The 20,000-nt window shown below is 45.4% G+C and overlaps 1 protein-coding gene across 1 annotated transcript in view; it reads right to left on the bottom strand.

Annotated features, from left to right (window-relative positions):
• LOC144017050 (cell migration-inducing and hyaluronan-binding protein-like) overlaps window positions 1-18,060 on the bottom strand; it is a 161,650-nt gene extending 143,590 nt beyond the window's left edge. The window contains exons 1-6 of the mRNA XM_077518291.1: window positions 17,894-18,060; window positions 14,776-14,913; window positions 13,281-13,419; window positions 12,481-12,717; window positions 2,936-3,115; window positions 116-186 (exon numbers count right to left, since the gene is read on the bottom strand). Of these exons, the coding sequence (XP_077374417.1) occupies window positions 116-186; window positions 2,936-3,115; window positions 12,481-12,717; window positions 13,281-13,419; window positions 14,776-14,913; window positions 17,894-17,948 (820 nt within the window). The 5' untranslated portion in view covers window positions 17,949-18,060. The remainder of the gene's footprint in view (window positions 1-115; window positions 187-2,935; window positions 3,116-12,480; window positions 12,718-13,280; window positions 13,420-14,775; window positions 14,914-17,893) is intronic.
• Between the last annotated feature and the right edge of the window lie 1,940 nt (window positions 18,061-20,000).

The following is a 20,000-nucleotide window of genomic DNA, read 5'->3' as shown; positions in this document are numbered from 1 at the left end:
TGGATTAACTCAATTCAATATTTTATTTTCCCCTGTGTACGCTGGAGAGGAATAGACTGGCTGGAAAATGCTGGCTGGACTGACTTGACATCATAGACTGAAAAAAGATTCTTACCTTGATAGAGAGCATGATCTTCTACAGCAGAAGATGGGTTTCCTTTCACAACTATAAAGGACCATGGATGTCTGTGGAGGAAAAGGACACCTGTAAAAAAAAAAAAAAAAAAATACATCGAAAAAAAAAACACACACACAGGAAAGACCGATAGGACAAACATGTAGCTAAGGAACACGCGCACGCATGCACACAAACAAACAAAAAACATTAAATTCATAACACAAACAAATTGCTACCGGCAATGCAGACCAAACTCTGACACCAGTCTTACAGGGACCAAACAGCCCCTATCAGGGGGCTCGGTACCCCAAACTCCTGAAGCAACTCCAAGAGGAATCCCTGGGGGACACGGTCAAAGGCCTTCTCCAAGTCCCCAAAGCACATGTGGACTGGTTGGACAGACCCCCGTGCACCCTCGAGGATGCTACTGTGTGTAGAGCTTGTCCACTGTTCCACGGCCATGACGAAAACCACATTGCTCCTCCTGAATCCAAGATTGGACTTCCCAACAGACCCTTCTCTCCAGCACTCCTGAATAGACCTTACCAGGGAGGCTGAGGAGTGTGTTCACTCTATAGTTGGAACCAGTGTTGCCACTAGCGCGTTACTAAGTAACGCGTTATTTTAATCTGATTACTTTCTTTCAGTAACGAACAATCTAACACGTTCATTTCTCCAAACCAGCAATCTGATTAAAGTTACTTTCCTAAGTGGCTGTATGTTACTATTTTTTAATTACCTCGTAATGTATGTAGAATGCAGAATTTTGTTGTCCATTTCGACGATAATTTCGAGGAGAAAATGTTTCTCTTGCATTTGGAAGTAACGTCACATCGCATGTCACGTTTTCTCAGCGGAAGACGCAACGCCGGTCACATGTACCAACGTGTAAGCGCAAGCGCTAGAAGTCTGGTTAAAACAATAGACACTACCTACCTCGTCACGACGTAAACAATGGAAGAAGCAGGAGGAGGGTGCATTTGCTCATTGGAAATACAGCCATTACTTGGCATTTTTGTCTGGTAAAGATTACAAAAACCTCTCAGTGCGTTGCAAATTTTGCACGAGCTAAAAAGTCCACATCCAATTTGAGGAAACACATCACAGCATAGCGCAATACAACTCGAGGCAAAACCGACAGGTAGGGAGACAATAAGCAGTTCTACAGTTCCTTCAGCCCAGCTATTCCAGCACCCCGGCACGCAAATAGATAAAGCTGGATTTTAGTAAAAGAGCACCAGTGGGACTGGAATGAGCTGGAAAAAAAGTTGGTCGGGCCATATACAGAGGAAATGTGTCCTATTGAGTACTGTTGACTCACCCCTTTTTGTGCAATAATAGAAAAGATCTCCTACTAGCAAAAATGCTGAGCTGCCCCAAAGAATGTCTCGTCATACTTCGAGAAAGAATATGCCAGAGCAAAAAAAAAAAATAAAATGCATGACTGTAGTTCATCTCTGGCACTTGAGAAAATAGAAAATGTTACGTTATGTCACCACAGTTGCAACCAGCCTGCATGTAAATGTTATAGTTACAGTTTGTAACCAGCCTGCATGTGTAATGTGTTATACTACACCAATTTATGTATTGTAAAACCAGAGAAACAGAATCAAAGAGTTCAAATTTCAAGTTCATGCACTTTCACAAGTATTATTTAAATAATCCAGTTATCATTCTTATGTTGAGGCAGCAAAGGGCGGAAATTGGTACTAAAAAGTAATTATAAGTAATCCCTAGGGGACACGGTCAAACTAACTGATAAGTTACTTTTTGAGTAAATTACTTATTTTGACAAAGTAATCAGTAAAGTAACTAGATTACTTTTTTGAGGCATTATCAATAGTTCGATTACATTTTCAAGTAATCTGTGACAACATTGACAGTGAAGAATTAAAGTGAAGCGAGAAAGAGGGCGGAAATGGGTGACAATCATGCTGAAAGCGTGAGCAGTGACACCCCTGCTTAACGTGTGAACCTTAACCCTAAGTAAGACGTTTTGTTATTATATTTCCATCAAAAATTGATGTTTAAACATCGATTCGACGGCATTTTGAATCGATTCGAGAATTGCGCGCTGTAATATCACGATATATTGCCGAATCTATTTTTTTTAACACCCCTACCGATGGGTATGCTGTTTTGTCGGGACACTGTCACAAACTGTTGCACAACTTGGTTCTGAAATTCCCGTTCAATCGCCACAGAAACAAAGGAACATGTTCATGTTTCAAGTTCATGCACTTTCATAAGTATTATTTAAATTAGGAAAATGGATGGATATATTCTGTTACATAAATATATGACAAACACGATGCAACTAAGATACAAATGCCCACATTAAAAGTCTCCTTTAATCTCAATTCATTTTTTATTTTTATTTTTTTTTTAAAAAAGGGTAACTGTCAAACATGGCATCACAGCATGCTCCCGTCGGTGTTCCAGCTTGTTGTAGGAGTCCGGTGATTTGACCTATATTGTCGCTAAAGTGGTTGCCCCCTTGACTTTTCTCTGCTAATGTGGCTCTGTGTAAAAAATAACAAATTGACTATCTCTAAGGGATAAGTCATGCATCACTCTCGTTATAAGAAGTAGATTTGATGTTGAGCATAGAGGGAAATAAGTCTCAGTCAGGCAGTGTTGAGCTGCAGACACACGGTTCTCTTAAGCCTGGATTACACATAAAGAGAATCGGGCTGTTTTTGTCCCGATATTGCCCCTTCCCGAACAAGGACGTCAAACGCCCGACAATCGTTTGTGTTAAAAGATTATCATAAGATTTTCTTTACATGTGAAATGTGTTTCTTTTTGTGCACTCACCTGAATCCCAAACTGTTGATATGCTGACTGCCAAGCCTGAAGATGCTCTTTTTGGCAGAGTCCTCCAAATTGTTGGAGCCCTCATCATTGACCACCATGGCTACAATGAGTTCTAAAGCCACACTATCTAAATACTTTGCTAGGCGAATACTCTCATCCTTACTGCGATATGTGTCAAACCTGTGGGAATGTCAGGAAGGTTACTTAAGAGAGCAGGCAATTGAGATGCTGACAATTCTTACTAGTCCTTGGCCCAAAATATGATATACCGGTACCATTTGAGTGGGCAAATTCTAGTTGTGATTTTTATTTTTTTTTTTAATAACTCTGCATCCCTTGTTTATGTTTTAATATGATAGACCTCTCAGACTGGTAGCTTTTTAGTGGTTATCACCTCATGAAGTAAACAACATACCTGCGAAAACCACATTTTGACGCTGGTGCTTATCCTAGTGATTCTTATCAGTGGTTGGTAATGCTGTGTTTGGTATCATTTTAAACGACATATTCTAAGCATTAATTTAAGGCAATTTGTGAATCTCTTTGTCAAATATATGTAAATGACATTTCATGCCTCTAGAGCCTGCTTCTGTAGCACCTGACCCACTTGGTATATTTCATTTCAATTTCATTGCGTCCACAGTTTTCAAAAATTCTTGAAAAGCTCTTCAACTCTCATTTACAGAAATTCTTAAAAAAATATCATGTACTAAATGTGTCAGGCCTGCGGGCCCAGCCCGCTGAGTGTGTGTGTCTTCCAGGTGTGGTGCATTGGAGTCAAGCAGCAGGTGTGTCCAATTAATCAGCAGCCTACTTAAGCCAGCCTCTGACTCCACCACACCGCCAGATCGTCACAACTCCTGAACGAGTTTGTACATCCAGCTAGACCTTAAAACTTGAAGTGAACTTTTGCTTACCTTTCATGACTTGCATTTCCGTCCTCCTTTTCAGCCTGTCGTCCTGCCCGCAGACCCTGACCTGACACACGCCTCGCCAACCAGAACCAGCCCCCAGCACCCCACGGACTGCAACCTCTTTCTGGCCGTCCACTATTGTAATAAAACTTTGCCAACTCATTCATTCTGTTTTTCTGCATTTGGGTCCCCACCCCGCCCGCACCGGAACCGTGACAGCACGATCTGGCCAGCTATGGACCCAGCAGAGAACGATTCCGTTCGTCAGACCCTGACCGGACAAGTTGTGCTTTTGGACCAACATGACAATGCCCTGAACTTCTTGATTGGACAGGTACGTGAATTTTCGCAAGCCCTCACGACCCTCCAACAGCAACATGCGGCCTTTCAAACACAAAGATCATCTGCAGCTACACCTGCCACGCCCGCCGCACCTCCTCCCCATGTCAAAGAACCGTATGTGCACACGCCTGCCCCTTATGATGGTGATTTAGGAGCTTGCCGTCCTTTTCTAGTCCAGTGTTCTCTAGTCTTCAGTCAGCAGCCACTGTCATATGCTTCCGACCACGCTAAGATTGCTTACCTCATAGGCTGCCTCCGTGGCGCGGCTCTCGCATGGGCCACTGCTGAGTGGGACAAACAGTCCCCTGCTTGCACTTCCTTTTCCACCTTTACCCAGGAAATGAGGAAGGTCTTCGACCACCCGGTCCGTGGGAGGGTGGCTGCAAGACGTCTCATGTTGCTACGACAGGGTGCTCGTAGCGTGGCAGAGTTCGCTGTGTCTTTCAGGACTCTCGCCGCTGAGAGCAACTTTAACAATGAGGCACTCCAGGAAGTCTTCCGGGCAGCATTAAACGAAAACATCAAGGATGAATTGGCCTCGAGGGATGATCCGAGCTGTCTTGACTCGCTCGTTGACTTGGCCATAAGGCTGGATTGTCGCCTCCGGGAGCGCAAGAGAGAGCGCAGTGCCAAACTGCAGACTCCGCCCACCCTCCCGCCCACTGCTGGGCCATCACTGTCGGATCCATCTCCCATGCCACTGGCTCCAGCTTCCGCCTCTGGCCCGCCCCCAGACACTGGCAGTGTCCCTATGCAGCTGGGACGTGCTCGTCTGTCGGACTTGGAGAGGGCGCGCAGACGTTCCTCTAACCTGTGCCTCTACTGTGGAGCCAACGGCCACTACATCGCTCAGTGCCCCTCCCGGCCAAAAGGACTGACTCGCCAGTAATGGGGAACGTATTGGTGAGTCCCCTTATGAGTTCCCCTAATTCTAATCGTTTTATGCTTTCTGCTACCCTCTGCTGGGGTAATCTGTCTTTGCCCGTGTCAGCCCTTGTAGACTCCGGAGCCGATGAGAACCTGATTGATCACCGTCTGGTAGAACAAATGGCCATAGACCTGCAAACCTTGACCACTCCTTTGGATGCCACAGCCCTAAATGGTGCACTGATCTCCCATGTCAGACAACAAACGGTTCCAGTTGTACTAAAGCTCTCGAGTAACCACCAAGAGGCAATCAGTCTACACGTGTTTGACTCTCTCCAAGTTCCCATAGTGTTGGGCATGCCATGGCTCAAGCAGCACAACATATTGACTGGACTGTGCCCAACATCATTTCCTGGAGCAATTATTGCCATAAGAATTGCTTACTGTCTGCTGTTGTGCCACCCAGTGGCCAAAACCAACAAGAACTGCCCGACCTGTCCTGCGTCCCTCCCGAGTATCATGACCTTGCCCGGGTCTTCAGCAAACACCATGCTTCTTCTCTGCCCCCTCACCGACCGTACGACTGCGCTATCGACCTCCAGCCCGGAGCGGCACTTCCACGAAGCCGGCTTTACAACATCTCACGGCCGGAACGAGAAGCAGCAGATTCGTATATCAATGAATCACTGGCAGCAGGTATTATCCGGCCTTCCTCGTCACCAGGGGGAGCTGTTTTTTTCTTTGTGGACAAAAAGGACAAGACCCTTGTGTTGACTATCGTGGTCTGAATGATATCACCATAAAGAACAAGTATCCCCTACCCCTGATGGACTCCGCGTTCTCACCTCTTCATGGAGCCACCATTTTTACCAAGTTGGACTTGCGCCAGGCCTACCATCTTGTCCGAATCGGGCAGGGCGACGAATGGAAGACCTCATTCAACACACTTAGGGGGCACTACGAATATCTTGTCATGCCTTTTGGCTTAACGAACGCCCCCGCAGTCTTCCAGGCCCTGGTCAACGATGTTTTGCGTGACATGATTGGGAAGTTCGTCTTTGTATATCTTGACGACATCTTGATTTTCTCAAGTTCGGACTCTGAACATAAAAGACATGTACGCCATGTACTCCAGAGACTCCTTGAAAACAAGCTTTTTGTGAAAGCTGAAAAGTGTGAGTTCCATGTAACCAAAACCACCTTTTTGGGCTACGTAATTGCTGAGGGACAGCTCCAAATGGACCCCGCCAAAACTACTGCAGTCACCAAATGGCCCAGACCCACGTCCAGGAGGGAGCTGCAACGCTTCCTTGGTTTTTCCAATTTCTATCGCCGATTCATCAAAGACTACAGTCGTGCCGCAGCTCCTCTTACCGCCCTTACGTCCACAGTGGTGCCCTTCAAGTGGTCTGAGGAGGCTGACCTGGCCTTTAGCAGGCTCAAACGTATGTTCACCACTGCTCCCGTGCTTGTCCATCCAGATCCACAGATGCAGTTCATAGTTGAGGTGGATGCCTCAGAGGTGGGGGTCGGAGCGGTTTTGTCCCAGCCCACGATGGAGGAGGACACCCGCTCGTTCGTCTTGGCATGCACGGTATGTGCCCAGAACAAAACTTCCTCCAAGCCCAACTCTGGCCTGCTCCACCCGCTTTCTATTCCCAAACGCCCATGGTCCCACATTGCCCTGGACTTTGTTACCGGACCTCCCCCGTCTAGAGGTAACACAGTAATTCTCACCATTGTTGACAGGTTTTCCAAAGCAGCCCACTTTCTCGCTCTTCCCAAGCTCCCAACTGCCAAAGAAACCGCTGACCAGTTAGTCCAACATGTCTTTCGTCTACATGGCATCCCTTCAGACATTGTTTCGGACAGGGGGTCCCAGTTCACTTCACAGGTCTGGAGGGCCTTTTGTGCTGCATTAGGCATCGGCCTGAGCCTCTCGTCCGGTTACCATCCTCAAACTAATGGTCAATGTGAACGCACCAATCAGCAACTGGAGACAACCCTCCGCTGCATCACACAGTCCCATCCTGCTTCATGGAGCACTCAGCTTGCTTGGGTAGAGTACGCCCATAATTCCCTACCCAACGCCTCCTCAGGTATGTCCCCTTTTCAGTGTTCTCTGGGCTACCAACCACCACTGTTTCCCTCCCAGGTCAGTGACCTCTCCGTTCCATCTGTGCAAAGCCACATGCGCCTATGCTCCAGGGTCTGTAGGCAAGTCCGCTCCGCCCTACTCCGGTCCTCTGCCAGAATGCAGGTACATGCCAACCGTCGCCGCATTCCTGCGCCTACCTATGCCGTCGGCCAGGAGGTATGGCTCAGTAAGAGAAACCTGCCGCTAAAGGTAGAATCCAAGAAGCTGTCCCCTCGTTTCATCGGCCCCTTTGAGATTGAGGCTGTGATCAACCCCTGTGCTGTGCGTCTCAAGATCCCGACCTCTCTTCGTGTACACCCCACTTTTCATGTCTCACAGGTAAAATCTGTTTCATCTAGCCCTCTGTCCCCTGCTGTGCCGCCCACCGCCCGCTCCCCTCATGATTGATGGACATCCCGCCTACACTGTACGCCGCCTCCTTGACGTTCGCCGCCGCGGTCGCGGTCTCCAGTACTTGGTAGACTGGGAGGGTTACGGACCGGAAGAACGCCGCTGGATCCCTGCTCGCCAGGTCCTGTGCAAGTCGCTGATCCGCGACTTCCATCGTGCCCATCCTGGTCGTCTGGGCCGTGCTGCACCTGGTGGTGCTCGTAGGGGAGGGGGTACTGTCAGGCCTGCGGGCCCAGCCCGCTGAGTGTGTGTGTCTTCCAGGTGTGGTGCATTGGAATCAAGCAGCAGGTGTGTCCAATTAATCAGCAGCCTACTTAAGCCAGCCTCTGACTCCACCACACCGCCAGATCGTCACAACTCCTGAACGAGTTTGTACATCCAGCTACACCTTGAAACTTGAAGTGAACTTTTGCTTACCTTTCCTGACTTGCATTTCCGTCCTCCTTTTCAGCCTGTCGTCCTGCCCGCAGACCCTGACCTTGACACACGCCTCGCCAACCAGAACCAGCCCCCAGCACCCCACGGACTGCAACCTCTTTCTGGCCGTCCACTATTGTAATAAAACTCTGCATTTGGGTCCCCACCCCGCACCGAAACCGTGACAAAATGAAGTCCAGTATGGCTTCAGAGCTAAAATGACAACATCAATGGCTCTGATTGGAGCAGTAGAAGAAATAACAAATAGACTGGATAAAAAGAAGCATGCTATTGGAATATTTATTTAACATTTGATACCCCAAATCATTCACTTTTACTCAATAAACTGGAGAAATATGGGATTAGAGAGATAGCTGGCAACTGGTCAAAAAGCTATTTAACCAAACAGACACAATATGTTAAATTGGATGACCATCAATCTGATAAACTTGGTATTGCTTGCGGTGTACCGCAGGGATCGGTGCTGGGGTCTCAGCTTTTTAATTTGTAGATAAATTACTTCTTTAATGTATCAAAATAATTGAAATTAATATTGTTTGCAGATGATAGAAATATCTATAGTAGTGACAATTATAGCTGTTATGTTCAGGAGTTGGATCCCAAAAACGGAGAAAAAAAAACAATAGTTTTGACATTTATTTGTTAAACAAGGTTTCAACTGACGGTGATGCAACCATCAAGGCTAACAGTGACATGAAAAAGAGAAGTTAGTAGAGAGCAGGGTTCCCGCGGGGTCTTAAAAAAAAAAAAAAAAAAAAAAAAAAAAGTCTTAAAAAGTCTAAAATTCAGAAAGTTAAATTTTAGGCCTTAAATGTCTTAAAAAACAGCCATATTTTCCATCCTAGGTCTAAAATTTAATTTACCCAAGTCTAAAATTCTTACATCCGCGCCTTACATTCCGAGAAGTGTCTGCTCTGTAGAAAGAAAGAAAAAGAACAGAACAAAAAATGTGCGTGTTGCGTTTTCTATTATTTGCGTGCTCAAAGTGGAGGAGACATTTGAGGGGGTGCGTTTGCATTGTAGTTCAATGTAGTTCAGGCGGGCGGGAGCGAAGGTACGTGGGGCGGTGCAAATGAGACGGTTGGTGAGATTTGACGAGCCGCGGATTGTTTTGCCGCGAGATACAACAACAGGAGGGGGAGGAATTATCGTTGTTGCTGTCTGCGGACATCCCGAGCTCAACATATTAAGCTAACACTACCGGGACAAAAACAAACAAATGGGCAGGGTGGTGAACGACGAACTTGGCAGACCTGGGTTGGTATGTTTTCACTTATTTGTTTTTGTAACATTTGTTGAACTGTGTACCAAAACAACAGAAGACATTACGATTGATATTAGCCAAAGCATCATTAGCATAGTGCTAGCCAATTAATTGCGATGCTGAAACGTTTTCTTTTTCTGTGAGGACTTTTGCCATAATGTAAGTAAGTGAAGCAAAGCAAAGCCCCTATCTTTGGTGTGTGTGAATGTCAATGAAGCGGCCGCGTCCAGAGGTGTGAACGCACTGTATGGCTCTGGCAATGTAACGCTAGCGAGTAAAGCTAATCGAAACATTTGTTTTTGTCATTAATTAGGTGACTCGGTACTCTGTCCACTACCGGGAAACATACATTTTCTAGAAAAAACTCAAGTGTAATGGTTGCCGAATTACTTGAAATGAAGAAGAGCATTGAGCCACTTCTTCAGGAAATACAGCAATTGAAGAAAGAGACACAAGAAAAAGATGGACGCATTGTTGCCTTGGAACAAAAAGTGGATGATTTGGAACAAAATTTTCGTATCAACGATGTGATAGTCACAGGTATCGAGATCAAGCCGCGCCGTGGCCCTTCGAGAGCTGCGGCTAGCACGAGCACGGAAGATTCTGACCAATCTTCAGGGAACGAGACTGTGGAACAGCAAGTGACACTTCAACTCAGAGATTTGGGATTAACTGTTGACCCTGCGCACATTCAGATGTGCTTTTCGCTTCCAACTGGAGGGACACGACCACCGGCAGTTCTGATCAGGTTTGTTGACAGAAAGAAAAAGATTGCTCTTCTGAGAGACCGTCACAAGCTTCGTGGGAAACATGTCTACATCAACGAAAACCTCACCAAATGAAATGCTGACATCGCCAAAAAGGCACGACAAATGAGAAAGAATGGACTTATCGAAAGCACGTGGACAAAAGACTGCCGAATTTTCATTCAAACTAAAGATAACTCTGGTCAACTAAAAACACGAATCGTGAAAGGAGCTGAGGAATTGGCAGCGCTTGAGAGACAACAGTAATTCACAATATCACAACAACAACAACAACATCGCTAATTACCCAAAGCTGGAGTTGTATATGATTACTTGCTGACTTTGCCAAGGCTAACTCTTGTTTATACACCTGCATTGATAACATGTATTGCTGTTCCCGTTTGAATGTAAATATTGTCTGGCTCGAATTCCGTTTGGACATTTGTTGTAACAGTCAAGGCTACATGATAAGGCTGTATTTGTGGCTACAATGAAACTGCTGTCATTACACAAAATGGGGCTGGTGGTCTGGTTCCTGGAATGCGGCTGGCGTGGGCCGTTCTGCTGGGTGAGCTAGGCTGGGCAGCGCAGGAGTCATCAGATCTACAACATGCTCGCAACCAGTGGTGCTACCTGACCAGAATCGAGTGCTGAAATTGCTTGAATCGCAATGGGCAGAATGCAAGCCGACCTACTCTTCTGGAAAGCACAACATGTGTGAAAGCTGATCCGAGGTCAGCGAAGACCCTACTGGTGAAAGAGAAGAATTGCGCTTGCCTTGGCTGCTCGCCTGGCGGGGTGGGCCTGCTGGCGGCGTCTGGGGACCGACTCACCAGTTCCAAATGACTGGGACTAGCCACAATCTACACACAGACATTCAAGATGAACTGAGCGAGCAGTGTTTGGGATAGTATGGGATGGATAACGATAAAAATTAATGACTATTCTAAATAATGTATATGATTGATGCGTTATAGTAATGGGTCGATGGGGACAGGTCTCGAATAAGCTTCGGCTTCTACCCGTCAGCCCTTCTTTCGGATGTCAATGTTGCAAATGATGTGATGTGATTGATGTAAGCTGTAATGTGTCCGAAAGGAAAAAATGAATAAACTAAACTAAAACCAGGTATGTCACCTTAGCGGAAAGAGTGAACCGGGTTGGGGAGCAGGAGGTTTGGCTCACCAGAGTGCTCCCCTTTACTGATGATCTCGGTCTTTTGGCTGTTGAGGACAAGTTGCAGCGAAGTGTCCAGCCTGACCACAATACAGGCACAAGTTAACCGACAAACGCCTCTGACGTTCGCCGGGGGTCAGATTGGTCCGATTGAGCTGCATGGGTTCTTCCTGGGCTGGTTGTGGGGCTGGAGGCTTGGCCGTGCTATGAGGCAGCGGTATGTGATATCTGGGGGGTTCGGAGGTTTGAGCCTGCCTTGGCGTCCTGGCGGTTCTCTCCCTCCTTCGTTCCTAAGGCGGTTATCTAGTTTGATGGAGAGCGAAATCAACTCTCCCAGTGATGATGGCTCCTCACGAGTTGCCAATTCGTCCTTTAACTCATCTGACAAATTGCGGAGAAACAAGTCAATCAATGCTGCCTCATCCCATCCACACTCCGTGGCCAGAATCCTAAATTCAATAGAGTAAGAAGCAACTGACTGGGACCCCTGACGCAGTGAAAAAAGGCGGTTTCTAGCCTCGCGTCCCCGAACAGGGTGATCAAAAACTTTGTGGAGTTCCGATGAAAAAGCATCAAATGAACTCAGAACAGGAGACCCCTTCTCCCAAAGAGCTGTGGCCCACAGTCCCGCCTTGCCTCGTAAAAGGTTAACACAGAAAGCTATCTTAGCTGTGTCCGTAGAATAACTTGTGGGTTGTAAGTCAAATACCAAATTACAGTTAACAGTTATTTTCTAATTGTTATAATGTGTTGCTACGTTTTGGAATATGACATATTTGTTTGATCTGCTCAAAAACAAACAAATCAATCAATCAAGTTTTTACTTAATGAGGTGGTCACTAGAAAGCTACCAGTCTGAAAGGTCTATCATATGAAAACATAAAGTAGGATGCATAGTTATATTTAAAAAATAAATAAATAAATAAATAAATAAAACAGGCCCATAGACCATAAATTATCCAAACAAATCTAATAAAACCTAATCTTGTAATTCATAATTATTATAATTAATAATGAAAAAATAAATGTACTGTCTAATGGTTTACTTAATGAATAAATAATAATCAGTACAACATTTGGGGGATTTGGTACAGTGATAGATGTACGCACACAAACAGTGTGTGCATTCTAAAAAATCCCAAGTGACATGACACAGACTAACAAATTGTTTAAAATCATTGTTTTCTTATCTGTCTATACACAGACAGACTGACAGACGAAGAAAGTTTCAGCTATGAGTGTCCACTCACCTATTATTACTCAGTACCTCTCCAGTCTTGGGGTCAATTATATGGACAATAATGCCTCTGTTCCCCCAGCTCCTCTCCAACAGGTAGTGATTTTGGCGGCTTTCTCCAGGGAAGAGGGTTTTATTCAAGAAAGTCCACGAGAGCTTTTTTGCCCCATGGATTTCCAAAGTCCCTCCTGTGCCTACACCAATGTATTTGCGCCCAAAATAGCTGTGGTCCTGATCAGTGTCATCTGACCTGATAACAAAAGTGTGAAAGAGTCATTTTAAAAAAACAAAAAAAAAACAATAAAAGCTGCAATGAGTACATACAGTATTGAGTCACGTAGTCAAATCTTGCACTTATATTATGAAATTTACTTCTCGCCTAGCAAGCCTCAATACTGCAATCCGACGTTGGAAGTCAGAAAGTCCACCGGCATGAGCATCAAGGACAACGGGGAAGGCGAGCTGCTTACTACATGCTAGCATCGAATATCCTCGGGTTAAGCTAAGCTCCCGTTTTGAAGCAAAACACCACAGTCATGAACATAGCGATTTGCAGCCAGTTGTAATTTCGAAGTCCGTTTTATGTACCAGAACGCTTGCTTTGAATTCATAAAAATTCGCCAAATCAAACCTAAACTCTAAAACCAAGTCTTGACCTTTTAAAAAGAGGTTTTGCGAAGTGCGGACTGGCCAAAATGTCCTCACTTAAAAAAAAATGTCCTCATTCTGTTGGATAAAGACGTATTTTGGTCCTCACATTGTATTATGTACAAGAACACAAACACACACACGTTTTAAATTCTTGAAGTCTACCTTCCAAACAGAGAAATGGTAAGGTTCCCCTTGTAAGGACAGTCTGGACTTCCAATGTGCAGTTCCCCTTTATTTCCGATAAGAATGTGTTTTGTCCGAAGAAGAATTGGCCGGTTGGTGTCAGCAATCACCAATTTCCCTAAACAGATGAGAGACACAAGTAAAGGAGACAGGAAGAAGAAAGAAATACATTATATGTTGTGTGCTGAGAGGTTTGGATCCCAAAGGCGCAGACACAAATAAGATTTTATCTATTTATTCACATCGAGAGGCACAGAAACTCAAGAGACGCTGTACACAGGAACAGGTGGACAATAATCCGGCAAAACACACACAATTCTCAGACCCTTAAATAGAAAGTCAATCAATCTCATTGGTTGTGGCTAGACATGTGAGTACCAGTACTGACATGGAATTCTCTGTTGGCTGTTAACCCAGTAATTACAGATAGTTCCTGACATCGACAAACATCATATAGCATGAAGATTCCTGACATCACATAGTCCAGACATCATATATGCTAAACTAGTTTAAACTGGATGCTGTTAGATCAATATCCAAAACAGACACGTAATGGGTCGTGAATTCTGGCGCACGGTCATGAACTCTACTCAAATTTAAACCAGCCGTGACTCCAGACATGAGACAAGACCCAAACATTACTCCTGCATGACTCGAGTCATGACAATTAAAGCCTCCTAGGATTTTTGTCAAGCTCCATTACCCTCAGACACTTCCTTTCTTTTATACTATTTATCAGAGGTGGGCGTGTCAATGAATTTTGAGCGTCTGTCATTCGGCAATCGTCAACAGTCAGGACACCCTTTCGTCACTGTCAATCTGTCAATATTTCAACCCTAACGTCATTGTAATGTCTATTCGTCATTCGTCTTTCCCTCTGAGAAATGGGCGTCCACCATGGCATCCGTCATTGACGGACTGACTGACTTTTCATCCATATTGACGGAATGGACTATATGCACAAAGCACTTCCGCATTCGACGTATTAACGCACCCTATGGAGCCACAACACTGACAATAAGATTTGGTATTGAAAAAAAAAATGTAATTGTGGAAAAAGCTGCATTGGCATTGAAACAAGTATTGGCATTGTAAAACTAGAATTGCCATTGTAAAAGGTTGTGTTGAAAAATAAAATACAAACATTGAAAAAACTTTTTTTTCACCATATTTTTTTGTATTATGATGTATTTTTCAATGCCAATCTGCAGTTTTTTTTCCCGCTTTCTCTCTTTTTTTTTTTTTTTTGAGATCGCAACGTGAACATGTAACAAAAACATGAAATCAGTAGCATTCACATACAATTTAATTAGCTGGGAGCTAAACTGGTGATGCATCAATGATTCAAACAAATTAATAAAAAAAAAATAAAAAAAAAATAATGGAAGGACAACCTTGATGCTATGTTGGATCAAACACGGTGCTGCTCCACAGAGCAAAAACAATGGGTCAAACATTACTTTGTCTGCCTTACCTCCATTAAGAATCTCAATGGAGTGTACAGTAGCAGAAGTTGTGAGGAGGACCTTCCTGCCATAACTGATGACAACACGATGATGCTTGCTATGTCCTGGCATCCATGGCTTCAGCCCTGGTTCTTTGTCAGGGCACACTGTAAGAGTGTGCGAGAGGAAACAACAGTTATACTTCCAGTATTCCACAGAACGTGTCTTCCATCCATGCAAAAAACAAACGAGTTAATATTGGTTGTTGCTAACTGCAATAGAAAAAAAAAACGATTCAAAGAGCTCACAAATGAAGGTTCTATTTCATCCCTCATCGACTGCCAGGTGGCGCATACCCAATAGACACGTAATCAGTGTCCCCCAAGTGACCCATGTGTGACGTATAAAAGGCCATGGAACCTGGAAGACAGTCTCGCAATTCTTCTCGCGCATTTGACTTGCTCTTGCTGTTTCTTCTTGTCTGTTGCTGGAGGCCTGTCATCGTGTTTGCTGGTGTTATTCATCATACACACTCGTTGCTGCCGACGGCCGCTGCTACTTTTTCACCGGCGGCCTGTGTGATTCGGATATTGTTTGCACGGCAGTGATTCCGCGCCGGCTGACGCTGCTGCTTTCACCGCCGTCTTTTGCCGCTTCTTTTTTTCCTGTTATGGAAGGCTCCACTCGCTGTATGAGTCATGGCTCCTCCTTCATACCCGAGGAGGGCTGCGTTGACTGTTGCCTAAGTTGTTGCAGTGCAGCCTGTGCCGACGCTCGTCCCCTTGCCGACTCTGCTTCTATTGGCTCTATGCCTCAGTCAATTGGGAATGTAGACCAGAGGCGACCATCGTCTGCTGGGGTGGTGTGCTCTCCTCCCCCCGGTCACTGGGAATGCTCAAAGCACCGTGACAATATTTGTAGGGGTACAATATTGTCACGGTGCCTTGTTGAGTAAGAAATATCGTTCCGATTCTTGGCTTACCTTGAACGTGAAGCGTTTGGAGGCTGCTTTGGAGGAGATGAGGGCTTCTCAGATGAGAGACCGGCTTCCTTCCACCACTAGTGCGGTGTTGCCTACTGCACCTTTGCCGGTGTGTGTACCGGGATGTTGATGCCATCTCTATTGCGGCCTTGGGTAATTTTTCTGGGACTGGATGCGCTTCTGCGGCTTCGGATTCAGGCTCGTCTGACCAATCCTCTCCGTCCTCTGAGCTTGGTTCGTCGGGTATGGATTTGGTGCATGCTGTTCTGTTTAGTGCTTTCCGGCATTTTTGGCTGAATTCGTCTGACCTCACCCAGCCACCCCGTGAGTGTGGCCTCTCCCCACTTGGTCATCCCTCCTCTCCTTTCTCGGTCCCTGCGTCTCGGCACTATCTGGCCAAACTTCAGTCCTGCTGGAGTAACACTGGGACTTGCCATGCCTTGCCTTGGCTGTCATATGGGGTGCTGCGGCTGCCGGCCTGGACTATATGCCTACTGTGGAGTCCGCTGTGGCATCCCTCATTGTCTCCCCTGAGGAGACCCTTAGTCAAACTGTGAAGCGATCTTGCCCTCAATGTCACGTGACGGATTACCTGCTCACTAGGTCGTATAATGCGGGGTGCTTGCCTCGGTAACGCTTTAGCTCATCTTCTGCTTGCGCACTCAGCGGCTTTGCAGGATGCTGATGTGGAAGAGGCTTCGTCCTTTTGTAGCCTGGCATTGAGAGACTTTGCCCTCTTATCTAGGGAGCACAGCCGGTGTTTGTTATTCTTGATCCAGGCGCACCGTCCGACAAGGGGTGCTGTGCCAGCCCGACCTGAGTCTTCCAGGTGGTTGCTACGGAACCTCTCTGTGGTTCCGGGAGAACTATTCGGTTTTGCTGCAGTGTTGGCACTGGAACAGACGGTCCGTGCTCAAGTCAAGTCAAGTCCAGTCCAGTCAACTTTATTTATATAGTGCTTTCAAACAGCCTGAGCTGTCACAAGGCGCTTTACAGAAAGACAACAACACTAACGTAACAAAAAGATTAACAGCAATACAATACATTACAATACAATCACAACAAATCAACATTCTTCCATGCCTACTACATACGCCTTGATGTTTGAATCAGTTCTAGATGAAAGAGGACAGAATCAGTCTCCTTTCAGCAGTTGATCAGAGACGTGATCTCAACATGCATGATGTCACACACGTCTGCTAAAAGCTAAGTTTGCTTGCAAGCTAGCTCATAAACAAGCAGCCGCTGCGTCCGTGATGAGTACGACACACACAAAAAGAATGGTCCAATTTTCCAGTCTCATCAAAACTGCTTCTCCTCCAAGCGAATCTCCATATCCACATCCCGCGCACACCAAAATTCACGTCCACACCTTCACCGGCATTCGTCCAGCTCACCAGCGTAGACTGTCCAGCAGTGGGCTAAAAGGCTACAGTTTGCCTGCCTTACCAAGTCCTTCGCCCCTCCTGGGTCTTCGGGGGCTGCTCTCCCGGCCACCTTTCCGTCGCGGCATGTGCAGCAGTAGTTTTGGCCCAGTATGGGCTCCGGTACTCAGCGACACTCGCAGAGACCAGTCACTGATTTTCGTTCATCTACCCGCGTCTCTCCCACTAAGCCCCGGTCTGTACGCCCTACCCCTCGTCCTTCCCGGGCCCCTAGGTCCTGGAAATCCAGGGATTGAGACCGTTGGGACGGCTGTCGGTTACTTCTACTGTCAGCAGCTCCCTTCCACAGGTGGTGTGCCCTTGGGAAGGCTGTTTCGGCTGTTGCTGCCTGCGTCTCATGGGTCCAGGCCAAGCCACCAGGCGCTTTCCATCGAGCCCCACTTCAAGCCTGGCTCCAGAGAGGGACCCTGTTGACCAGCGTCCAGGCGAAAGACACCGAGGTCCAAATATTTCATTTTGACTGATATAGGGTCTTCTTTGTCTGTTTCTCTCACCTATATGCCCTGGGTGATGCTACCAGGAGGAAGTCCCCAACAAATTATCTCTGAGTATCATTGGGGGACACAAACCTCTGTAAGGAGGCAGCTTAAAGAGGAACAGAACAACACTCTTGCTCTTAATACCACAAAACTGTATTTTCAAATATTGCTTTCCCATGATTTTGACACTTTATTAAATATGTTAGAAATGAAATAGGTCAGTGAAAAGCTCAGAACTCACATGCTTGAATGCTGCAGAACAGTAGTGATGCAAAAAACACAAAACAAGTCTTCATCTCTCTTGGCTTCCCACAGACCAACCCCACACCAGAGGCCTTCTCAGGTCGTTTCAGACCTCCCACTGGGCTGCAGATGGAGTAGCAGTGTGCCAAGTTCAAAGGGAGCGGTTATCAAAGAAATCTGAAAAAGAAATGCAAAAAAGGAATGTACATGACGTGTACACCTTTACAATATTAGACTATACTCAGTCCCAAGATTGTGGCAATATTTGAGTAACCTTTTACTAAAAGTTTCAATTGGCTTGATTTTAATGTCCTTTAATTTCAGCTGGCATATATTGCCCACTAAATAGCATTCCATTTTAGGGTTTTGATATTTTTATATATAAACAAACCAAAACAAAACATCTAACTCACAAATTGAAGGCCATGAGTAATTGACTAGGGGCAATATTGTCATTGTGATTACAGATGTGTAAAAAATAAATAAATAAATAAATAAATAAATAAATAAATAAATAAATAAATAAATAAATAAATAAATAGTCGATTCTGAATTGTTTTGCATGAGAATCGTAATTCTTTTGAGAATCATTTTTTTTGGCACACCCTACTGCCTATCGATTTGACTGTGACTGTCCTTGTAGCACCAGCATTATGTTGGTGATGACTTAACGAGCTGGGTGCAGCATATTTTCTGTCCAATTTGTTTACTGTATTTTTAGATAAATTCAACTTCATTTGTTATGCCCTTATTTCCCTTTTTATGTTCCTTTTTGTAGTTGTTGGTGATTATTTTCAGAGAGAGAGAGAGAGAGAGAGAGAGAGAGAGAGAGAGAGAGAGAGAGAGAGAGAGAGAGAGAGGAGTGGGGGAGAGAGAGAGGGGGGGGGGGGGGGGGGGGGGGGGGGGAGAGGGAGGGGCATGTGCGTGGCGGCCGTGGCTCAGGATGTAGACACGGTCCAGTAACCGGAAGGTTGGCTGTTCGATCCCCACTCTCCCCAAAAGTCATTGTCTCCTTGGACAAGACACTTCAGTTCACACACATTGCCTCCAGTGCCACACACACTGGTTGGTGTCTGTAATTTGTAAATGTTTGGTCGTGGTCGGAGGTGCGCACTGGCAGCCGCATTTCCGTCAGCCTGTGGCTACTTAAGTAGCTTACCGCCATCAGAGTGTGAATGTCTGAGTGAATGAATAATGTATCCATTGTAGAGTGTCTTTGAAGTTCCAGAAAAGCACTATATAAATCTGATGCATTATATATCCATTCATCAATTTTTTTAACAGCAACTCCTCACAAGGGTCGCGGGGTTGCTGGAGCTTATCCCCATAGCCGTTTTGGTTACGTCTAGTCAAGTTTCTGCACGTTTAGTCAAGTTTCTCTCCGTGTAGTCAGGTTTCTCCCCATCTAGTAAAGTTTCTCCACGTCTAGTCAGTTTCTCCACGTCAACTCAAGTCTCCACGTCCACTCAAGTGTCCAATCCAAGTCTGTCTACGTCAATTCAAATCTGTTCACGTCAATCCAAGTCTGTCCACGTTCTGCTGAGTCATGCCATAACCAGTCTATCCATGTCATACCAAGTCTGTCCACATCATGCCCAGTCTGTACACGTTCAGTCCAGTAATACCAACCAGTCTGCTCATATCCCATCCAGTCTTCTTACTTGGTTCCAGTAAATAAAGTTGTTCTCATTCCTGTTTGTCTCCCGGCCTTGTTTGTCCGTCATTGGCTCCCCTCATCCACACGCTCCACACACCTTCATCATGACAGAAAACAGCCACATTCACAAAATGGCCATAATAGCTTTTATTAATTAACGAGTCCGCTGAACGCGGTTGGTGGATTGTGAACTAAAAAGACAATTTTATCATGAATGTCAGTACTGGTCTGATGTGCTTCAGAGAGTTATGGCTGTAGTGAAATTTTTGTCAGAGTGGGGACTGTCTTTAAGAGGAAGCAGACACCTTTTTTCTTTTAAATCCCACATGGAAAAATATGGAAATGCTGGAAGTGGAACACCCTCATTTTTATCTTTAAATGTGTGTGAGGAATTTATCAAGCTGATAGGTAAAAAATTGTTCGTAAAGTGAAAATGGTTAAATATTTC

The sequence above is a fragment of the Festucalex cinctus genome, chromosome 4 (assembly GCF_051991245.1).
Source record: "Festucalex cinctus isolate MCC-2025b chromosome 4, RoL_Fcin_1.0, whole genome shotgun sequence".
NCBI lineage: Eukaryota > Metazoa > Chordata > Actinopteri > Syngnathiformes > Syngnathidae > Festucalex > Festucalex cinctus.
Note: the sequence above shows the minus strand (reverse complement) of the source record. Positions and strands in the feature narration are given on the sequence as shown.